At 40.4% G+C, this 24716-nt stretch overlaps 1 protein-coding gene across 10 annotated transcripts in view; it reads right to left on the bottom strand.

Moving 5' to 3' along the window:
- Window positions 1-429: 429 nt before the first annotated feature.
- TXLNG (taxilin gamma) overlaps window positions 430-24716 on the bottom strand; it is a 49388-nt gene continuing 25101 nt past the window's right edge. For 4 of the 10 annotated variants that reach the window (XM_036439567.2, XM_036439570.1, XM_036439569.2 and 1 more), the window contains 7 exons: window positions 21734-21904; window positions 19511-19705; window positions 16517-16636; window positions 14964-15038; window positions 6693-6785; window positions 4578-4697; window positions 430-3268 (listed from right to left, as the gene is read on the bottom strand). In XM_036439567.2, the coding sequence (XP_036295460.1) occupies window positions 2936-3268; window positions 4578-4697; window positions 6693-6785; window positions 14964-15038; window positions 16517-16636; window positions 19511-19705; window positions 21734-21904 (1107 nt within the window). In that variant the 3' untranslated portion in view covers window positions 430-2935. The remainder of the gene's footprint in view (window positions 3269-4577; window positions 4698-6692; window positions 6786-14963; window positions 15039-16516; window positions 16637-19510; window positions 19706-21733; window positions 21905-24716) is intronic. The other 6 variants (XM_036439568.2, XM_036439573.2, XM_036439572.2 and 3 more) reach the window with 6 other exon arrangements.

The following is a 24716-nucleotide window of genomic DNA, read 5'->3' as shown; positions in this document are numbered from 1 at the left end:
TAGGAATGATTTTCACGTTTATTCTTTTAAATGTTTAGACAAAAATAGAAACAAAAATATGTGACAAAAACCTTGTGGCCCACTATGCCCGAAATGCTATACCTGTGGCTTAAGAGAAAATTTAATGCTACTTTTAGCTCATTATAAGATCTTTCCTGTGTATCTCTCTGTGTATAACAAATACATATATGTATTTAGTCCCGTTATTTAAATAGGTACACCCTAGAATGTGCTAAAAGTAGCCAAGACTGAAAAGGTACAAACAGTGATTGGCTACATGAAATGGATAAACGGTGCCCCATCCCTTGCTTAAATTGTGCAATAAAGTACTTCTAAAGCCCAAGAAATCAACTACCTATAACTTTCTTTGGACTTTGCTGTTATATAAAATTAAGACTGTATGGATAACAAAAGAATACACAGAAGCTGTTAAATTATCATACATATTTACTTAATCTATACAGAATTGAGTAGATAAAATCAGATTCACATTAGTGAAAAAATCTCTACAAAATGTCTTTGAAAAGCAAAACAAGACTGCCTCAACAATTCGTATCCTCATGAAAGACGTGGGCTGTAAAAATAAAGCAGTGTGTTTAGCACAAACTAGAAGATATCTGCATTTTTCACAGTTATTTCCATCTACAGTCTGAAAGAGGTAGATTTTTCTGCAACACCTGAGAATTGAAGTGTGATAACCAGGTGTTGATAAGAAAGGCAGTTGCATACATAACTAAAAATACTGGTCTTAAGACCAAGAAATATACTCCTACACGTCAGGATGAAATGGCCCGTTTTCTCTACTGCCACTATAACTACACTAGATTCCATGGTAGTGCAACAAATGCAATTGAAGTGAGTTTGACATTATTTAGCCCTTTTCTGGGCCAGCTAGTAGCAGTACAGTGTTCTAGAATATATTAGGTACAACAGCGTGCTACAAAGCCACAACACTGGGCTGGTGAGGTGACTGCTTTAAGAGAGTGTCCTTCGCAGGGTCCCGTGTTTTTATTCACAGGATAATGGGAGGACAGATTCTGAAAGGACATCAAATACACCCAAGACAGAATCAATGTCCTTTAAACACCATGGTAGCATCTAGCTAGAAATACATAGTAAGCCAGAAGCAGCAGGCCAGGTACTGTTAATCACATTGCTTTATAAAGCCCTTGAAAATAGGCAACAGATCAAAGGTTTACAGTCTTCCACACAAAACACAATGGGACGTGGTGGGCTACACAAATGGCTTAAGACATTAAGAACTGTACATCCAGCAGAATTTTTGTGAAATGTGATTAGTACTAATTTTAAAGTAGATATTTCTGATATACATAGCTTCATTTCCTCCCTGGGAAATGAGTCCAATATTTCATTAGAAGCAGAGGGCGGGCAGGGGTATTTATAAGAGGCTATTTGAGGGAGGGGATGATTGTTTCTGTTTCCAACTCATTTTGACAGAGTGATTAGATAACCTACTTTGTGGATTTCTTTTCCTCCACCATCTGGTCCCTTGATTAATACGCCCGATGGTGGAAGCTTAGATCTAATCCTCCACTCCAGGTGCTGTTTTCTACCTACTGGACAATTTTCATTCTTTTAATACAGTTTAGACCATGACTGTGACAGGATTTTACAAATAAAATGTTAACGAAGAGTTTATCCAGTCCAGTAAGCAATTTTAAGTGTCAGTTTGGTAGCTTTGTTCAGTGGGATTTGCTAACATTAGTTCTATTGGAGTCTTTTTTATCATCAAATGTTTCAATGCAAATTATACTAGGGAAATCAAAACTTTAATAACTGCAGCTTAGTAACCATTTACTACATTTGACTCTGTAAAGAACAATGATGATGTGCTTAATTTCAAAAGTCCCCCATCCCAAGTGTAGAGACATTGATAATACTGTTTTTCTTTTAAAATAAAACAGTAAGAAAAGGGTGAGAAACAAATGGAAAGCATTCCTACAACATCCTGACTTGACTGTGCTAAGTTTTCCCAAAGTTCAAAATGTTAGTTCCAGTCTCTCTGTTTTGGAAATGAAATGTTTCAGTTGAATGGAGAATTTGGCTGATAGGACTGTTTTAAAAGTTGAACACCAATTTCAAATAGCCAGAAGGTAGTGGAGGGACTTCTGCTTGGTGAAAGTTGTCTTAAAGGGCTATCAGTAGCTGCTTTCTGTGGGAAGTGGAGGATGTATACCCAAATGGAAAACAAACCACCTATCCCATAATAAGCTTCTGGGTGGTCCCAATTCACCACTGGTTCTAACTAACTTGAAATGGAAGCAGAAGGACTGTGACATACAGTAAGCGTGTTTGTCCAATTATTTGCCTGCATATACTGCATTGTTTACATGACAATAGTCTGCCAAAACTTGGAGGAATTTGAGGCTACGGCCACCTCCATTTGCCGAGTGATATATTAGCAAAAAAACTATTTTGAATTAAATACACTGTTTGTTTCTGTCCCAACCCTAGAGGGGTTTTTTACTTGGCATTTAAATGGGTTATTAAAACTAATCATCTTGGATTTTTTTTTTTTTTTTTTAATATTGATGGGGCCCAGGATGTTTAAATGAATTATTGTTTTCACATCAAGGAACCATTTTCAGAACAAAGTTCTCTTGTACTGAATGGCCGGTCCTGTCTTGAGTGAAATTTTAATGAGTATGATTTTGTGCGAAGAGCAGTGAAGAAAGGACAAGGCGAATGACCACATGCATCCCAATGAGGGCAGACGAAGCAGATGTGCCACACAGCTGAGGAAAACTATTCAAACCGCTAAGCAGCCTCCTGTACCACCTAAGTCCAGTAGTTCTAAGAAAATACAGATATGGTAGAAAAAGTAAGAAAATTTTCACCACAAAACCAATAGTTACTACTAACAGAGAAAGTTATACACAAAATAGAGCTCTCAAGACAGTGATCGTACTTCATCTCAGTCTACGGACTCGATGGTTGGCCCAGTGCCTAGCGACGCGGCCTTGTGTGCGGCTGGCTTCTCCTTGGCTGCCTTGGGCACGGCCACCATGGGGACTCGAGCACCGCTGTGCCAGGCAGTGTTCAGCTCCTTAGGAGAAGCCAGGGCTGCACAGGGCTGTGTCACGCGTGGTGCTAGTTTTGCACCTGCCACTTTCCCCGAGACCTGCTCCTTTAGGACTTCCACCTTCTCGTTGAGCTCATTCCTCTCCGTCTGAAGAGCCCTGCACAGCTTCTCTAACCGTTCCAGTTTTATTTGAAAGGCCTTGTACTCTTTATCGCGGACAGTTTTCTGTAGGGGGGGGGAAAAAAGACAAGATATATATAACCTCGCTGAAGACGAATTGGGTTACTGGATACCACAGAAATTAAGTAATCTGAGCCACATTGGAAAGTATTTGTTTAATCACCTCATGAACATGTTCAATTCTTCGAGCACCTAACATTCTAGCTAGCTTCACTGCAGATAAATCTATGAATACCACAGGCTATGTGTAATACAATATTGTTTTAAGGTGACAAAATTCAACTCCCTTTGTCATGTTTCTTAAAACCAAAATAACACTAACATTTTGTAGGCCTGGCTGGCATGGTTGAGCATTGACTTATGAACTAAGGTCACAGTTCAATTCCCAGTCAGGCCATATGCCGGGGTTGTGGGCTTGATCCCCAGTAAAGGGCGTGGCGATAATGATTCTCATCATTGATCTTTCCCTCCCTCCCTACATCTTCTCTGAAATAAATAAAAAAATTTAAAAAATCATTAAAGAAAACCATTTGTATTGATGACATTTCAGGAAATTCATCACAAACTAGTAAATGAATATTAAGGGCCTGATTGAAAACAGAAAAGGACTCATTTTTGCATAGATTGCCTTTCTACCAATTTTTAGGTGAGAGGTTTGAAATCAAGTGTGCGTAAACAATATATTTCAGCTTTAGAAGACAGCCTTTCTGAAAAGACCAAGTTTAAAACAGAAAGGAACTGGCCCTAGCTGGTTTGGCTCAAAGGATAGAGCATCAGCCTGAGGACTGAAGGGTCCCAGGTTCAAGGTTCCAGCCAAGGGCACATGCCTGGCGTGCGGGCTCGATCCCCAGTGGGGGGTGTGCAAGAGGCAGCGGATCTGATTCTCTCTCACTGATGTTTCTATCTCCCTCTCCCTTACTCTCTAAATTCAATAAAATATATATTTTTTAAAAGTAAAAAAAACAGGTGGGAAAGCTGACCAGTGCTGCTTGAAGTGGGGGCCCTGTACCTACAGCAGGCATAGTGAATCAAACTCAGCAGGAGCCTAGCAGTCTGGGTCTGTCTAAACTAGAGTCGATGCAAGCTCAAGTTTGAGAAACTCTACACGAAACCAAAACCTAGATGCTTTCCAGCTTCTCCGACAATGCACTGTGGAGTAGGGAAATTGCTTCATGCGGGCCGGGCCCTACACCTACAAGTGAGCTTTCTGCCAGGAAAGCCAGCACAGACCGGTTCCACTCAGCAATCCACCTGGCTCTGGCCAGAGCCCTGAACTATAGCACTTGGGTCACCACACACCCCCTGCCCTAACATATGCCTGAATTCGTATGAGTCCCCATGACTAAGAACACACCTTAGTCACGGGAAACCACCTCACCTCTTCAGCCATCTGCAGAAGCGCTTTGTTATTGTTTTCCCATTTGGTTCGCCATAATAGTGTCTCTTTTTCCAGTTTTTTTATTTTCTTTGTCATCTGTGAATCAACACAATTGCAAATTTAAATTCAAAAGTGCCATGTCTTAGCTCAAAGTTCCTGTCCCACAACAAAAACTTGAATATTCCTCCCCACCCCCATCACTGCACATGCCTGGCCCAGCTGACGGCTATGCCTGAATGCTGGTAGCAGAGCTTATCTCAGAAGCTTCTAGGTTTCATAGAGAAAAAAACATCTAATCTCAATTTCTTGAGGCAGCAGCACATGGAAGAAGATGTCACACCCAATGAGCTCAGGTAAGTTGGAGTGCGTCTTTCATTCCTGCTGGGGGTAGCAAGAGGCAAGAATCCCTTTCCCCCCGAATTGTAACAAAAAAATGGCCATGTTTGTGAATTTTCTGTCTGAATTGGGTAATTCATCTGATCCTTGGAAGGAAGGACTCCCAAAAGATTAAAACTTGAGTGCTCTACCACAACTTCCGAAACTACATCAGTTTCAGAACTAGAGGCAGCATAATTTAGTGATGACCCCAACAACCAAGGAAAAAAGTAATTAATCCTTAGTTTTGATCAACCTCAACTTCAGGTTTTGCTAATAATAAAACGGGTATTGCCATGGTAGTCTGGAATAAAAATGTTTTTAAACCTATGCTACATGACCCCCGTTTTCAGATCAGAATGAGACATCTATGCCCATCATGAGCCCCATACCCAGGATTCCTTAATGAAGCATCGATTGGCCCCAGCTCTGATCCCAGTGCAGACACGGAGCCAGGTGCTGGGAACAAGGATCAAGAGCCAGCACTGCTCAGTGCATGGTTATCACCTGTGAAACCACAAGGCCGAGTGGGACAGAGGCTGAGGCAGATAGGATGAGAGATCTGGGTTGAGTGCTAACCAACACTGATCTTTAGCCACTAGCAGAGGAAATGTGTTCCAGTCCAGAGGATTCTCCAAAAGGATCCTGAATTGGGGAGCCCCCATCTTAAACTCTTTCACTCCAACAGTGCCCACTCGGATGGAGGCCACAGCTAGTGTTCGCCGTGTGTAGGAGTTCTCACTCAACTAGAGCCTCAGCTGAAGGAACTGGCAGGCAGAACTAATCTGCAGCTCACGAATTCTACAGATTACTTGGTCTAAAAATATCTGAAGGTAGTAATTTGAGCACTTAACATGGCTAAGCACTGTTTAAAATACTCTACTTTATGAAGGGAAGGTATTTTTGTTATTTTTAACAAGGAAGGAATAGAAAGGCACAGAAAGGTTAAATAACTTGTATATGGTCACACATTATATGATGCAGTAGGAACATTAACCCAGAACCAAGCCTAAGATCTAGTAATAACCGTGGCTAACGTCTACAAAATGTTACAAAGTGCAAGACACTGCTGTACTGCTCCCCAACCCACCACCATTTTTAAAAAGCCCCCATTTTAAGGGGAACATGCCAAATAAACTAAGGATGGATGGATAGATGGATAAGGATGTATTTTGATTCTTAGTTGATGTCAAGGAAATCTTTCCTTAATGTAGGCAGGAAAATGAAACAAAAGCCGAACAACTGGTTTGGTTGAGGGGGGAAAAATTCAATGGGAGTATAGTTAACACAAAAGAAAAGCTAAAAAGGTAGGAACACCGACATATACATATCAACTAACCAAAATAGGTAATTGCTGTTTCGGGCTTGTATGTCTAAGTAATTTAATCTCCAAAGACACAGAACTATGTGAAGGGGGAGTGGTGGAGAGGAATCACCTGAAATGAATAAAACATGACACACACACACACAAAAAAGAAACCACTTTATTTCTAACAAATGGTATTTAATAAGAGGAATTTGCTTTAAAAAGATAATTTAAGAACATAGAGATCACCAGCTTTGTATGGTACACTGAGGGTAAAATGATTAAATATGATGTCACTGGACAATCAGAAAAGATGGAAGACAGTACCATAACAAACTCATCCAAGTAGTGATCATGCTTATTATTCAAATTCCCTTTTAAGTAATACGCTACTAAAAATATGCAAGTACCTTTTCCATTTCCTGCCGGAAGGTTGTAAACAGTTCGTTGCTTTTTGCCATGGTAGTCTGGAATTCTTCAAACTTATCCATATAAAGAGAAAGCTACAGGAAAAAAGTATAAGATATTCTGAGTTCCAGGTAAGTAATTTAAAATCCCAATGACTTTCATAATGAACACATTATGGTTAAATGTTAATTGTTACACAACTGACAGGAATAAGAACAAATGCCAAAAATAGATGTGAATAAACTATTTTAAACAAACAAGAACAAATGTGCATCCAATCCTTACACACTAGGCATAGATGGCTGAAGTCCTAATAATCAACAGAAATGCACCAAAACTTAGGAAATCTGTTGATTTAACCATCTTTTCAGATATAATGTTAAAATTGTAAAAATATTTCCTAACTTCATTCTGCTAATTGTATTAAAAATTGAAGAACTGCCCAGGCAGCGTGGCTCAGTGGTTGAACGTCAACCCATGAACCAGGTGGTCAGTTTGACTCCCGGTCAGAGCACACGCCCAGGTTGTGGGCTCGCTCCCCAATGGGGGCTGTACAGGAGGCAGCCGATCAATAATTCTCTCATCATTGATGTTTCTCTCACTCCCTCTCTCTGAAATCAATAAAAACAGTATTTTCTAAAAATATATTTTAAAAATAAAATAACTGAAGGATGTTGTATAGTTACAAATTTCATGCAACTGATCCTTTATGAACAACTAGCCCCTGCTCCTTCCATTTGAAAAAACTGTCCTTGAGCCGAAACCGGTTTGCCTCAGTGGTAGAGCGTCGGTCTGAGGACTGAAAGGTCTCAAGTTCGATTCCGGTCAAGGGCATGTACATCGGTTGCGGGCACATCCCCGGTAGGGAGTGTGCAAGAGGCAGCTGGTCGATGTTTCTCTCTCATTGACGTTTCTAGCTCTCTATCTCTCTCCCTTCCTCTCTGTAAAAATTCAATAAGATATATTTTTTTTTTAAAAAAGAAAAAGGAAAAAAAAAGAAAAAACTGTCCTTGTGACTCAGTGGTTGAGCATCAACCCATGAACCAGGAGGTCATGGTTTCATTCCCGTTCAGGGCACGTGCCCGGGTGATGGACTTGATCCCCAGTGACAGACATGCAGGTGGCAGATCAATGATTCTTTCTCATCATTGGTGTTTCTCTCTCCCCCTCCCCCTTACCCTCTGAAATCAATAGGAATGTATTTTTAAAAGGAAAAAAACTGTACTAGGAAAAGGCACATTCTTTTATAATACTACCTGCACAATTCTTAGCTTGACATCAAAGAGATCTTTTTCCTTGACGTAGGTAGGAAAATGAAATAAAAGCCAAAGAACTGGTTTGGTTGGGGGGAAAAGAATTCAGTGGGAGTACAGTTAAAAAGAAAAAAGCTAAAAGGCAGAAATACTGGTTTTTCTTTTAACACGCTCTCAAAGAATTTTTATCCTGACTCATAAAATAATGCTAACCAAGAGGCCAAGCAGAATACAGAGCATGGAGCCACCTTCCTCTCCTCCTAGAACAAGAATTCAGAGAAGGGGGCACACAATAGTGGTCAGAACAGAATAATTAGGGAAAGTTTCAGATGGGTGAGGCCTGACCTAGGCCTCAAGGGTAGGCTGAATTATTTGAAACCAGAAGGGAACTTTTACAGTCCATCTAATATGATTATTTTCAGGGTGAGATAACAGGCCCAAAGGAATACAATGTTTTGCTCAAGATCACAATACATGTAAGCAAAGCAGAGAAGAACAGATCATTAGAGTCCTAGCTGGTTTGGCTCAGTGGAGCATTGACCCTCAAACTGAAGGGTCTCAGGAATAGGGAGTTCAATTCCAGTCAAGGGCATGTAGCTCTATTGTAGGCTCGATCCCTCGGGGCGCTGCGCGGACATGTGGGAGAAGCAACCAATTGATGTCTCTCACATCGATGTTTCTCTGTCTTTCCCCTTCCCCATCACTCTAAAAATCAATGGAAAAATGACCTCGTGAGAGTATTAACAAAACAAAAAGATCATCAGGCCGAAACCGGTTTGGCTCAGTGGATAGAGCGTCGGCCTGTGGACTGAGGGGTCCCAGGTTCAATTCCTGTCAGGGGCATGTTCCTTGGTTGCGGGCACATCCCCAGTGGGAGGTGTGCAGGAGGCAGCTGATCTATGTTTCTCTCTCATCGATGTTTCTAACGCTCTATCCCTCTCCCTTCCTCTCTGTAAAAAATCAATAAAATATATTTTAAGAAAAAAAAATATATCATCAGAGGCCAAAAAAACAATATAAGTGATGCCTTTTCACTTTTAGCAGTGCTGCATGAGGAAAATTAAACCACCACGTGAACAGGTCGGGGAGGGAGTAGGATGTGAAAATGCCAGCAGCCCACCAGTGATCAGGTGGGATCGGCACAGAGAGAACACTCAGAAGCAAGCTCTGCTCTATGTGGGAGGGAGAAGCAGACTAAAAGCAGTGGTACTAGTGACAGGCTAGATAGCCAAAGCATGCTTGCAGAAAGGTGAGGGCCAGGGCAAGGAGGAAACATTTAAGGGAATACTGTGGAAGCGTGCAGAGGGTTTGGGAGCAGTCTGTAAAGGGGACACAATGACAGTGCCTCTGAGGCTGCTGACCTGGAGGCAGCAGTGCCCAGGCAGAATAGGGAGTTCTGGCATTTCGGGGAGATAAGAAGTTACGGTAGTTTTAGCATGCTCCATTTTTATTGAAGATGGCACACCCAGGTAGACTGCCCCGTCTGAGAGGTCAATGCTGGCCCACTCTGGTAGTCAGCCAGTGGGAACTACCATGACATCTGGACTTATGTGGCTGGATTTACAAAACAGTAGGTCAAGATACCTCAAGTCTATGAGATCATCAACAAGTTCTGGAAACTGGAATGGTAAGAGCACAGAATGAGACAGACTTTAGGGAAGGACAGTCACATTTGGGGTGCAGGAAAAGGAAGAGGTGACAGCAAAGGAAACAAACGAATGCTCAGATAACATGACACAAGGTGACACAGATCAGACAAAAGTTGCATTGAGCCAGCCAGCACGGCTCAGTGGTTGAGTGTTGACCTATGAACCAGGAGGTCATGGTTTGATTCCTGGTCAGGACACATGCCCGGGCTTAATTGCCAGTAGGGGGCATGCAGGAGGTAGCCGACCAATGATTCTCATCATTGATGCTTCTCTCTCCCTATCCTTTCCTCTCTGAAATCAATAAAAATATATTGTTCATGGCGGGCTAGGGTTAGGGCATGTGCTGGGGGATGGGGACGGTTGGGGAGAGGTCAATGGGGGAAAATGACAATAAAGAATTTAAATATATATATAAAACAACAACAACCATAGCCCTGCCAGCATAGTTCAGTGGTTGAACATTGACCTATGAACCTGGAAGTCATGGTTCAATTCCTGGTCAGGGCTCATGACTGAGGTACAGGCTCTATTCCCAATGTAGGCCATGTAGGAGGCAGCCAATCAATGATTCTCTCTCATCATTGATGTTTCTACTTCTATATCTCTCTCCCTTACTCCACAAAAGGCAGCCATAAAGGAAGATTGTATTAGGAAAAACCTAAGGAGTCTGGATTGAAAAATAGGGAGGCAACAAAGAAAAGCCCAGGCCCAGATGGCTTCATAGGTGAATACTACAAAACATTTAAATGAAAATACTGATTATTCTCAAACTCTTGCAAAAAATTAAACAGGAGAGGACACTCCCAAACTTAATTTTACAAAGCCAGAATTACCCTGATACCAAAGCCAGATAAGGATACTACAAGAAAAGAAAACTACAGACCAACACCCCTAATTAACATAGCTACAAAAATTCTTAACAAAATACGACCAAACTGAATTTAATTTTTATTTTATTGATTTTTAGAAAAAGGAAGGGGGTGGGGAGATAGAAACATCGATTTGCTGTTCCACTTCTTTATGCATTCATTGGCTGCTTCTTGTATGTGCCCTGACCAGGGATGGAACCCACAACCTGGGAGTAGTGGGATGATGCTCTAACCAACTGAGCTACCTGGCCAGGGCCAAGCAAACTGAATTCAATCGTCAATGATCAAATGGGATTTACCCCAGGATGTAAGAATGGTTCAATATATGTAAATCAATAAATGTCATACACCAAAGATTAAAATCACGATTGCCTCGATACAGAAAAGGCATTTGACAAAATTCAACAATCATTCATGATATAAATGCTCAACAAATGTGACAAAGAAGGAACATACTTCAACATAATAAAGGCCATATATGAAAGACCCACAGCTAACATCATACTTGACAGTAAAAGGCTGAAAGCTTTCCCTTTAAGGACAAGAACAAGACAACGGTGCCCACTCGTACTACCTCTACTCAACACTACTGGAATGCCTAGCTGGATCCATTGGGCAAGAAATAGAAGCTATCCAAATCAGAAAGGAACAAGTGAAATTATCTCTGTATTGCTGATGATCTGATTTAATATATGGAAAATCCAAAAACTGCCAAAACACTGTTAGAACAAATTCAGTAAAGATACAAAAATCAACATATAGAAATCAGTTCCGTTTCTACACACTAACAACAAAATATTTGAAAAACATAAAGAACACAATCCTGTTTACAATAGCATAAAAAACGATAAAATATTTAGGAATAAGTTTGAAGAAAAAAAGAAAGATCTATACACTGAAAATTATAAGACACTGATGAAACTGAGGAAGACAGAAATAAGTGGAAAGATATATTCATGTATCAGAAGAATAATTAGTGCTATTAAAGTGTCCATACTACATAAAGCCATTAATATAGTCAATGCAATCCCTATCAAAATTCCCATGGCATTTTTTCCCCACGGAAACAGAAAAAAGCAATCTTAATATTTGTATGGAACCACAAAGAACCTGAACAAAGAAATCTGTAGAAAGAACAAAACTGGAAGCGCTATGCTTCCTGACTTTAAACTATACTACAAAGCTAAAGTAATAAAACAGTATGGGACTGGCATAAAAACAGAGACATTGACCAATGGAACAGAACTGAGATCCAAGAAATAAACCTACACAAATATGGTCAACTAATATGTGACAGGGAGGCCAAGAATACGTACTCAATGGGGAAAGGACTGTCTCTTCAATAAACAGTGCTGGGAAAACTGGATATCCACATGTGAAAGAATGAAATCAGACTGCTATCTTAAATACCACTCACAAAAATTAACTTGAAATGGATTAAGAGCATAAACATTAAGACCTGAAACCATAAAACTCCTAGAAGAAAACAGGTAAAAAGCTCCTGATAGTGGTCTTGGCAATAATTTTTTTCGCATATGACACAAAAAGCACAAACAACAAAAGCAAAAAACCCACAACTATTGTACATGGAAAAGCTTCTGCACGGCCCAGTTTCCTCTCCTCTGCCTACTAACGAAGATGGGTGCTTTCTCTGCTGAGAGCCACGTACTTAGAAACTGCAAAAAGTGTGTTCCAAGATTCTAATGCAGCAATAAGTGTACAGTAAGAAATCAGGATTTCTAAAACTTAATTATATGATAATATGGATCACCCTGAGAACATTAGGCTGAGGAAAGTCAGGCAGAGAAAGGTAAGTACTGTATGATATATCACTTAAATGTGGATATTTAAAAAAGCTCTTAAAAACAGAGTAAAACGGTGGGTACCAGAGGATGACAGGAGGGGAAATAGAACAGATATTGTTGAATGGTACAAACTTGCAATGAGTACTATGGCCATATTGTTCTACTCAGAGATATTGTGGGTTCAGTTCCAGACCACTGCAATAAAGTGAATATTGCAATAAACAGTCACAAACATTTTGATTTCTTAGTGCATATCACATTATGGTTACGCTATACTGTAGTCTATTAAGTGTGCAATACATCAAGTCTAATAAAATTATGTACAGCCTGGCCAGTTTGGCTCAGTGGTTGAGTGTTGATCTATGAACCCTGGTTCTATTCCCCGGTCAGGACACATGCCTGGGTAGTGGGCTCCATCCCGTGTGGAACGTGCAGGAGGCAGCCAACCAATGATTCTCTCTCATCATTGATGTTTCTTTCTCTCCCTCTCCCTTCCTCTCTGAAATCAATAAAAAAAATATTTTTAATTAAAAAAATATTTTAATCAATAAAAACTTACTTTAAAAATGTATATGCCTTAATTAAAAAACATTTAGCTAAAACCTAACCATCAAAAAAGAAGCTTCTGCACAGCAGAAGGAACAACAAAATGAAAGGAACCTATGGAATGGGAGAAAAATCTGCAAACCACATATATAAGGAATTCATACAACTCAATAGCAATTAAACAAACAATCCAATTTAAAAATGGGCAGAAGTCGTGAATAGACGTTTTTCCAAAACATCTAAATGGCCAAGAGGTAGTACATGAAAAGGTATTTATCAGGGCAGTGATTTTTCAGTGGGTGTGCTTACAAGAATTTTTAAAACATGCAATACCTATTTAGTCACGGGCACTGACCTCTCTTCCCTTAGAATATCAAATAAAAATGATAATAGCCACCGAGACCGGTTTGGCTCAATGGATAGAGCGTCGGCTTGGGGACTGAAGGGTCCCGGGTTTGATTCCGGTCAAGGGCATGTTCCTTGGTTGTGGGCATATCCCCAGTAGGGGGTGTGCAAGAGGCAGCTGATCGATGACTCTCTCTCATTGATGTTTCTAACTCTCTATCTCTCTCCTTTCCTCTCTGTACAAAATCAATAAAAATATATATTTTTTTAAAAAATGATAACAGCCGACATAACAATAGCAGCCTGGTGTGAATGAGTCAAAATTATACCTTTTCTTTTTGGTCAGATCAGCAAAAAGTATATTTTTGGGGATGCAGGAGAATTTTCCTAATTAGTTTATGTATGCCATGTGATGAAAAAGGTTGAAAATGACTGCATCAGGGTAATGCAAACCAAAACCATGCCACTGCCAGCAGCACAAGCCTCTGGAGGCCCTAGGCGGCTGGGGGACTGAAGGGACTGGGTGCCATGATCTTGTAGCTGTGGGTGACGCCATCTTTGAGGGTGTGACAGTCAATTAGCATATTCCCTCATTATTAGATAGGATGGAAAAAGAACAAATGTTGATAAGAATGTGAAGAAAAGATAACCCTGTGGAGTGTTGGTGGGAATGTAAACCAGTACAGTATGGAAGTTTCTAAAAAAAAAAATTTTTTAAATAGTGTTACCATATAATCCAGCAATCTCATTTCTGGGCATATATCCAAGAGATGAAATCACTATCTCAAAGAGGTATCTGCACTCACATGTGCACTGCAGCATTATTCACAACAGCAAAGATATGGAAACATTCTAAGTGTCCATCAGCAGATGAATGAAGAATATGTGGTGTATACACACAATGGAATATTATTCAGCCATAAAAAAAGGAAATCTTGCCATTTGTGATAACATGGATGTACCTTTAGGGCATATGCTAAGTGATATAATTCACACAGAGCAAGACAAATACTGTATCATCTCACTTATATGTATGTGCAATCTAAAAAGATAAACTCATAGAAACAGAGTGAAATGCTACTTGCCAGAGAGGAGGGGTGGGGAAATCGAGGACACGGTGTCAAAGGGTACAAACTTTGTTATAAGACGAGTAAGTCCCAGGGATCTAATATACAGCGTGGTGACCACAGTCAGCAATACCGTACATAAACAAAAAGAAAGAGAATGGGAAAAGGAGGGAGGGCCCCATTAAAAACACTACCCACAACTCTCCCTGGGAGCGGCACTGAATGGTCCCAATGGGAAGTTTTTAAAATAGGTTATGTTCTCAGAGCACAAACTTTCTAAGATTTTAGATTCTACTAGGAGATTGACATTTTGTAGGTCAGAGAAGTCAAGTTTCATGCAGTTCTACTTAATACAAACGAACTAAAATCTGAAGATTTACCCGTTTTTCTTTCATTGGAAATTAGCTGACACACGTGGGAACAGACTGACCAAGGGAGGAAGTACCTGGGATACTGCAAAGGGGACACTGCAGATGGTGTGACCAATCATCCCAGTCTGCCTGAGACCTAAGTGTTTGCTAGGATGCAGCACTTCCAGTAATAAAACCAGGAAAGGAGTCATGGGCAAATGGGGACGAGTTGATCACCCTAAAGGAAGAGGAAAATTCTAGGAGGGACATGTGATCTACTCTCAGTTCTGGCTAGGAACAAGCAGAAGCATCTTAAGAGATTCAAGGTATATATCAAATGAACCAAAGATTTTTCTTACGAATTCTACTATCCCCTGCTGTCAAGTTACCTGCTGTTTTAGTTGTACTTCTTGCTGTCTCATTTGTTCATATTTGTGTCTCGATTCTGTTGCTTCCTTTAACAACTAGAAAACAGAAACATTCTGGCAAAATACTAATCGTAATTACAAATATGACTACAATATGAAATGACCTGATACACGTAATCCTCCCAAACATTATTTTATTAAGAACCCCAAGTCTGTAGGTGAAATGTTGTTACACCAAGTGCCAGTTACTTATATCTTTGATCTGTAACACTTATTAACACATAGGGATGTAGGAATAATCTTACTGCTTAGAAAATGTACTGTGGAGGACTAATAGGTTTATAAAAGTCAGGATTAAATTATTGTGTTTTACGTAAAAATAATTAGTCTAGTATTAGCAGAAAACATGGCTAGGAATCTTGACATATGGGTACATTAGAAAGCCCCTGTACTCCACAGAGATGAATGGGTATGGAGCTAAGCAATGAAACCAGAGACCTGGTTTCTGATCACTTTTTAAAAAGCAGGGCTGGGGGGCGGGGGGGTAATTTACTTGGGCTTCAAAAAAATTATATAATGAAGTTGCATAGTAGGCATCTATGAAATTCAGTCCCTGAAGTAAAATGTCATACATAGGCCAATATAAGCCTCAAAAAATCCTTAAACCAACCAGAAAACATATATGTGTAATGTGCGTGTGGGCGCATAAATGAAATTACATTCCAACTCTAGAAATAACGCCCACGTTTTCAGTTACACCTGGGATAGCACTGTCAGTTCAGGCGCAGGATCACGTTGTGTGAACAATGCGTCTCTCTTAACCCTACATGCACGCTCAGCGTGACCTGTTCACATGAGGGCCACTGAGGAACGAGTCTTCATGCCAGGCTAACTTGAGGGAAAGCTGGATGGAACAGTCTTCATTATCATAACCATTTCTCTTTTTTTTTTTTTTTTTTTTTTTTTTTGGTTAAGCACATATAGTTCAATTGCCAGTTATTAATTATACATACCCATCCAATGAAATTCCACTGTATTCACAATTATATTATAGAATGCAATATAATCTAAGCATATACTCTGAGAACAACGCTGAGGATCAGGGCATAGAGAATTTTGTTAAAATTATACAAGTAAACAAATAGTTTCCCTAGTTTCAAGGTACTTTATTGAAAAAAAATGTAACAGTATTATATGAGACCCATGTTTCATAAGCTTGATATTAAACTGAATTGCCAAATTTAATGTACTAAATACTGGTATTATTCTTGAACTTAGTGACTATTACCTCAAAGTGAAATAAACATTCTAAGCACAGAAAAGTCAAACAAGTGCAGGTCTTTCCAGTAATGTGGTCTAATCTCTGTAGTAAATCTTCTGTACAATAAATTAATAGAAATAAAAAGCCAAATGCTTTCTAACACAAACATACCCTTCTCAATCTAAAACAAAAAAAACAACAACAAGCAATTAGCATGACCCAGGTGCCACAATATATGTAGAATAAATGAACATATTTTAAATGGCTTTGGTTACAATTAGGCAATAATTTCTTTTTAAGAAACAGAACTTACAAACTCTCTCTCTCTCTGATGTTTTTCATCAGCTTCCTTTATCAGCTGTGAGGTCTGGTGAAGCTTGACATCCACAAGCTGTTGTTGTACTTCCTTATGTTTGAACACTTTATCAATGTGCTGCAGGGAAAGTCAAATTCTCCCATCACTTAATGAAAATGGAACACAAGAGGGAAACATAACACGAGCTACAATGCCTTGTTTCTTACTCTGCTTTCCCTGCTAATGCCACCAGAGCTAATAACTGTGTCTTTCTGACTGGCACCTCAAAAATGGGCCCTCTACGAACACCCATATCCTCTCTTTCGGAGGTAGGCAATCAAGCACTTTGGCAGCCACATGCCAGTACTTCCGATTTCTAAAATTGTTTTAAAAATATTTCTAGTGCCGGTTTGGCTCAGTGGTAGAGCGTCGGTCTGCGGACTGAAAGGTCCCAGGTTTGATTCCGGTCAAGGGCATGTACATTGGTTGCGGGCACATCCCCGGCAGCTGGTCAATGTTTCTCTCTCATCGACATTTCTAGCTCTCTATCCCTCTCTCCTCTCTGTAAAAAATCAATAAAATATATTAAATAAATAAATAAATTATATATATATATATATATATATATATATATATATATATATAGTAATTTTAGAGAGGAGAGGGAGAGATAGAAACATTAGTGATAGAGACAATCATCTATCGGCTGACTTCTGCAAACCCTCTAGAGGGGATCGAGCCCGCAACCTGGGGATGGCCCGACAGGGAATTTTACCGTGACCTCCTGGTTCACACTGGCTGGGCCATCTTTTACTTGATATAGTCTAAGCCTCATCATCAGAGTAAGTAGATCAGAAATAGGAGGTACAGCCCGGCCAGTGTGGCTCAGTGAATGGATAAGCAGTTCAAACTGTTAACCCATGGATCATATACAGAATTTCTGGAGACTTTTTCTTTTTCTTTTTTTAAATATATTTTATTGATTTCTTACAGAGAGGAAGGGAGAGAGAGAGCTAGAAACATCGATGAGAGAGAAACATCGACCAGCTGCCTCCTGCACACCCCACATGGGGATGCGCCCTTGACCGGAATTGAACCTGGGACCTTTAAGTCTGCAGACCGACGCTCTATCCACTGAGCCAAACTGGTTTCGGCTGGAGACTTTTTCTTCCTGTTAAATTTTCCAATTTCTTAGTTTAAAGAAGCATGCTATGAAGGCAGGCATGGCCTCAAGCAGATGCCCCTCATCCCTGCTGAATCCCAGTCCCCTACCTATGTGGAGACAGCCATGCCCACACTGCAGAGTTATACAAGCCAATCCAATAGTTACTTTTTGTAAGGTGTATGGGGCCTGGACCATAGTAGCCCTTTGGTAAAAGGCTGTTATTTCCAAGGAAAACTGTGATGTGGTTATTTATGTATAATAAAAGTCAGATTATCCCTTCTCAGTTGCAGAAAGAGTAGCTCTTCCTGACCAAGGAAAGAATATCTGATAATGTTCAAATTACTAAGAAGCAAAAAATTTATAGAAGGGGAATCGGAAAAATTTGGACAATGACTAGACATTTAATATTAAGTAATTATTGTTAATATTTAGGTGTGAAAATGGTATTGTGGATAAGCTTAAAAAAGAATCCTTATATTTTTTTAAACATCTTTTCAAATATATATGAATGGAATAATATGGCACCTTCTTCAAAATAACCGAGGGGACAAAAAAAAGTAAACAAACATAAAACAAAATAACCCAGGGGAAGGTGATAGGAATATAGCTGAAACTATGGTTTCATCTACTGAATCCAGGTGACATATTTTCTCACTACTTTTAAGTTTTCAATTGTCCATAATAAAATGTAAAAAATGATGAGTGATTAAAATAAAATCATTTTAAAAACTAAAATTTTAAAGGACTATATATAAAATTCTAAATTAATATAACTTAAGGTTTGTCTTGAAAACTGGATAAAGTAACCCAGAGCAGATGCCACAATCTTTTTTTAAATTTTAATCAACCATTTAAATCTTTTTGTGTAAGGAATACAACACAGATAAAAGCATAACATTTTATTAACTTACAAGGCAGGGGAGGTCCTGGCCTAGTAGCTCAGTTGATTAGAGGGTTGTCCCAATACACTAAGGTTGTGGGTTCAATCCTCAGCCAGGGCACATGCAAGAATCAACCAATGGCCTGGCTGATGTGGCTCAGTGGTTGAGCGTCAATCCAAGAACCAGGAGGTCATGGTTCGATTCCCGGTCAGGGCACAGGCCCAGGTTGAGGGCTCTGATCACCAGTAGAAGTAGGGATGCATGCAGGAGGCAGCCGATCAATGATTCTCTCTCATCATTGTTTCTATCCTTTTTCCTTCCTCTCTGAAAGCAATAAAAATATATTTTAAACATAAATAAAATCTGCCAAGCCTGTGTGCCTCAGTGGTTGACCCATGCATCAAGAAGTTGCCAGCTTGATTCCCAGTCAGGGCACATGCCAGGGTTGTGGGCTTGATCTCCAGGATGGGCGTGCAAGAAGCAGCCAATCAATGATTCTCTCTCATCATTGATGCTTCTATCCCTCTCTCCCTTCCTTTCTCCGAAATCAATAAAAATATATTAAAAGAAACAAAACACACACAAAAAAAATTTAAAAAATTAAAAAATTTTAAAAAATAATAAAATACGCCCAGCCGATGTGGCTCAGTAGTTGAGCGTCAACCCTAGGCAAGAGGTCATGATCTGACTCCCAGTCAGGGCACATGCCCAAGTTGCGGGCTCTGCTGATCCCCAGTAGGGTGGCGTGTAGGAGACAGCCAATTGCTGTTTCTCTCTCATCGATGTTTCTATCACTCCCCTTTCCTCTCTGAAATCAATAAAAATAAATTTTTAAAAAAGCGGCCCGCCTTCTACTATGCACACACAAAAGTTTACCGCACCACGTGACAAGTTTCACATGCTCAGCAGTGAATGGTGAAAAGGGATTGCTAATGAGGAGCTGCTGAAACAAACGAACGCCTTTACCTCCTCCCTCATGGAGTACTGTTCGATGAGCTTCTTCAGCTTCTCCCCCAGCTCGATGTTCTCCCGGCGGAGCCTGGCGTTGTGGATGTCGTGCTGCTCCAGCTGGGCCTGGATCTCATTCAGAGTAATTTGGAAGTGTGCGGTTGCCTCTTTCCGTCTCTCTTCCTCCTCGCGGGCCTGCTGCACATTTTCTTCCTGATGATGGAAAATAATTTATAGACCCATGGAGAACGTGCTCACAAAGGCTGCTGCCGCGTGGGTTCATTTACTGCTGCTCTGAAGGGATGCTTCTGAATTCTAATTCCTTCATTTAGGAACTAAAGGCTATCATTTAAGAGCAAGAAGCTTTTCCTGAGTAGATGGAACAATGGGAGAGATTTTACAAACTGCCCTGCTGTAAGGAAGAAGCATGTGACCATGTGAAATTCACTATACTGCTAGATAAGCAAGGAGCCTGTCCACCCAGCCAGCTCCCTCCGTCTATGTTCCCAAGTACCCTCCTCACTGGTTCCACAAGGCAGCATCTCAAAGCAGCCTCAAGACAGATCCCTTCTTAGGACATACCTTGTACTTCCCAGGGGCAAGAGGACAAATGGAATCTGTATTTGAAAAAGCCTACTTCCGCCCTAGCCGGTTTGGCTCAGTGGATAGAGCGTTGGCCTGCAGACTGAAGGGTCCCAGGTTTGATTCCGGCCAAGGGCACATGCTCAGATTGTGGGCTTAATCCCCAATAGGAGGCCTGCAGGAAGTAGCCGATCAGTGGTTCTCTCTCATCATTGATGTTTCTATCTCTCTAGCCCTCTCCCTTCCTCTCTGAAATCAATAAAGAAATATATTTTAAAAAGCCTATTTCCAACTCTTGCTAAAATACACGTATTAAAAGGCTTTTACATGACTAAACAACAGTCCAAACAAAATATTGATTTGCTATTTGGCAGGGGGGGGGGGGGGGGGAATACCACCTATTTTAATTAACATCTAAATCCAAAGGTTCAGCCGGGACCGGTTTGGCTCAGTGGATAGAGCGTCGGCCTGCGGACTGGAAGGTCCCGGGTTCGATTCCGGTCAGGGGCATGTACCTTGGTTGTGGGCACATCCCCAGTGGGAGGTGTGCAAGAGGCAGCTGGTCGATGTTTCTCTCTCATCAACATTTCTAACTCTCTGTCCCTCTCAATTCCTTTCTGTGTAAAATCAATAAAATATATTTTTAAGTAAATAAATAAACAAATAAATAAATCCAAAGGTTCAAAAGCAAAGAAGAAAACATAGGCTCCCACATCAGGTGCAGATCCATCCTGAGCGCTCCTGTATTCTAGGCCTTGGGGGGTGCTGTGGTAGGGAAGTCTGAGGACATCCTGCTCAGTGAAAATCAAATGAAACTATGGAAGAGGAGTGCCCGCCCTGTCTTCTTCCGTCTTCCACTGTTGGTGCCAATTAATCTTCAGGTGCCTGCTCCCTCTTCCTTTATAATAAGCCAAGTGCTCTTCTAAAAGTACTCAGGAACTGGGTAGCTGGCAAGGGCAGCTTGGCAAAGTAGCTGAGTAACAGCCCTGGGGGGTGGGGGGAAGGGAGAGACCCTAAGCACGTGCTTTCCCTTCCCAGGCTCATTCTGCCTCTAGTCTGTTCCCACTTACTTCTCATCGCATGTCAGATTCTCATTCGTGGTAATAAACTACATCAGTGCTCAGCAGGAAACTGGCAACTTTGCGCTTCCTAAGCCATAGCTCGAAGCAGGAGAGCTTGCTGTAAATACCAGTCTCATCTAGAACCCCATGAGCACCTATGAGGGACCCTAAGCATCAGATCAAGCAAAATAGAAAGCAAGATGGTAGCTCTGTCTCCAAGTAGACACAAGGACTTATTTTAAACTAGAGGCCCAGTGCACAACATTTGTGCACTGGGGGCGGGGGCGGGTCCCCTCAGCCCAGTCTGCACCCTTTCCCAAACCAGTAGCCCTTGAGGGATGTCCACCTGACGGCTTAGGCCCAGTCGGACATCCTTAGCCCTGCCTTGGAGGCAGGCAGCTGCACTCACCAGCAATCAGCCTGGCTTGTGGCTAAGAGACTCTCCCACTGTGGGAGGGCACCGACCACCAGGGGGCAGCTCCTGTATTGAGGTAGTTCTGCAGTTGCCGTACCCTTTTGTTATATAGGATAGGAACATGATGATTATAAAAAAACTGAGTCAGTCCCACCTGGAAAACAGAACAAAGAACCAACTAACCTTTAGCGTCTTATTGTGACGCTGAAGTTCCCTGCAGAGAGACTCTAGTTTGCTTCTTGCCAAGATCGCCTTACTGTGCTCACTCTGCAAGTGAACTTTCTCTTTCACGATCTGGGCTTGCTTCTTCTGCAGAATCTTCATTTGCTTCTGAACATTCCTGCTCTCCTCCAGCTAAAATAATAAGCACTGCACATTTAGGAAGTACACTGAAGACCTTTGAGTTATGGATGAGAGAATTACAGTAAGAGCTATAACTTAATAACCAAATATTGTAATGGAATGTTTCATTTTCAATTAGTTCATGCCACTCTACTCTGCCAACCTTCTCTTTTCCAGTTGTGACAGGAAAGTAAGCAAACAATCTAGGGCAGGGAAAAAATCTTAACCTCTTTTTTCTTACTAAAAACAAAAATATGATGTTTGGGGAAAACTTTTCAAGAATCAGTACCAGTGGGGTTCTTAAGGAAGAGGAAGAAAATAAAGATAAAAATTATGAACAACAAATACGTAACTATCAACAAGTGAATCTAAAAACCAAGGGAATTAAAAAAATCAGATGAACAATATTAACTGTTGAATATAATATAGAATCAGAGGTATGGAAGGGGAGTGAACTGATGATTCTCGGGGAAAAGGGGAGTGGAGGGTGCGGGAAGAGACTGAACATAAACTGTGCATGTATGGATGAGGACAATGGGGGGTGGGGAAAGGGCAGAGGGTGGGTGGGAACCTGGTGGAGGGGAACAATGGAGGGGGGGGGAAAGAGGAACATTTGTAATAATATGAACAAAAAATATTTATTTAAAAAATAAAAAAATAAAAAATAAATGTTGATTATGAAAAAAAAAAGAAGAAGAAGAATCAGTACCATTGAATTTTACTTTTCTGAAAGCACACGCAGGCTACTTTAATGAAACGGCTCTCTGAATTAGAACTTAATAAGCTGTGCTCAGGCTTCTTGGTGAGTTAGGGGGGATCATTGCAATTTGCAATTTGGAGCAAACAATTCTATTTCAAGGTTAAATCAGCACTAATGGATAAGATGGCAGCCTTACCACCTTTTACTAAAGCAGATGATGCTGTCATGATTTTAGAAACAAGAGTGACATCTTGTGGCCTATCAAAACATAGCAAGCACCCTTACTGGCAATGTGCGCCTACAGCTATTAAAAAGACCTTTATGGAAATTCCTGCTGGAAAAGTAATACTTTTGTAAAGTAATCTCTCTGTGGCACAGTTCCAAGGGGCTGCAATTTCTGCAGACACCATGCGTAACTCCAGGGAGGACTGGAAGTCCCCCAGCCTTCCTAGCCTCAAGGTAACCATAATTCTTAATCTTGGGTTCACTACTTCTTTGCTCTTCTCTCTCTTTTATGTCATCTGTGTGTGGTCCTAAAAGAAATCATTTTGGTTTTAGTTGTTTTGACTTTATTGTGGCTCCTGCAACTGAGGAACAACATTTTTTATTCTCTTTCATTTAAATTAATATAAGCTTAAATAACCACATGTGACTACTGGTTGTTTTGGACAGCACAACCATAGATTATATTGCTAGGAGTCATCCAGATTATTCACATGTAGCTATAGATCAGGGAACAGCAAACTTTATCCAGAAGGTAAATATTTTAGGCTTTGCAGGTCACACGGGATATCTGTTGTGTCATCCGCTTTTTCTAAACAGCACTTTAAAAATGTACTAAAAACCATTCTCAGCTTTAGTACAAAAACAGGCCTCACCAGATTTAGCCAACAGGTTGAGTAATATTACACTTTTTAAAAAATACAAAACACACAACACATTGTATTGACCCATTCATTTATCACCGAGCATTTGGGTTGCTTCCAGGTTTTATTACTCACAATGATGTGAACATTCTGACGTGCTTCCTCATACACACATGCAACAATTTCTCTTGGGTGCAAACCTAGAAGTGGGGTTGCTAGACAGATTTCTAATGTTCTATTTCACATTACTATGCCAAACTGTTTGCCAGAGTGGCTAGCAAATTTCTTTGCCCATCAATAATTTATAGGAGATCAAGTAGATGCACATCCTCTCCAAAACTTAGTATGATCTGGTCATTGACAAAAAGTAGTATTTATGATATAGAATAACTGCTTTAACAATAGATGAAGCCCCACCGCGTGGCTCAGCAGTAGAGCGTTGATCTAGGAACCAAGAGGTCGGCAGTTCAATTCCCGGTCAGGGCATTTGCCGAGGTTGTGTATAGGAGGCAGCCAATGAATGATGTTCCTCTCTCATTGATGTTTCTCTCTCTCTAACCTTCTACTTTCCTCTTTCTCTAAAAATCAATATAAAAACTTATTGTTTTAAAAACCAACAGATGACAATACATATAAATTGTCAATGACGAGTCATGTTAAGTATTTCACTAAAGGCGCTAATTTTAACATTTATATTAGAATTCTAAAAGCCTTCCAAAATCCTTACTTCAAAGGGTTCCATGACTTTTACATGCTTTAGTTCAAAAAGAATGGCAGTATTTCCATATTGAGACTGCTTTCTTAATTTTAAAAAGAGAATTAATGCTACTTGAAATAACAAAGGCCCAGAATAAATAAGGTCAATTTCTTTGGAGGAAACTGGGAAAAAGGAATGCCTGGAACACAGTATATGTAAATACAAAATTCCCGAGATACAGTATTGTTTTATTTTTTTATTTTTTTAAATAAATCTTTATTGTTCAGATTATTACAGATGTTCCTCTCCCCCCACCCCATAGCTCCCCTCCACCACCCGATTCCCCACCCCATTCCCTAACCCTCCACTACTGTCTTCATCCATAGGTGTAAGACTTTTGTCCTACAGTATTATTACTGGAGTGTCCTACAGTATTATTTTAGTAGACTACTTCATCCAACTCACAATCTCCATCACAAAGGCTAAAACCTTTAACTCTAAATTTCCCTTGGAAAAAGTTAAATGTAGGAACGATTATATTAAATATAGAACCATATACCC

The sequence above is a fragment of the Pipistrellus kuhlii genome, unplaced genomic scaffold (genome assembly GCF_014108245.1).
Source record: "Pipistrellus kuhlii isolate mPipKuh1 unplaced genomic scaffold, mPipKuh1.p scaffold_m20_p_16, whole genome shotgun sequence".
NCBI classification, from domain to species: Eukaryota; Metazoa; Chordata; class Mammalia; order Chiroptera; family Vespertilionidae; genus Pipistrellus; species Pipistrellus kuhlii.
This window is presented reverse-complemented; position numbering and strand designations above follow the sequence as displayed.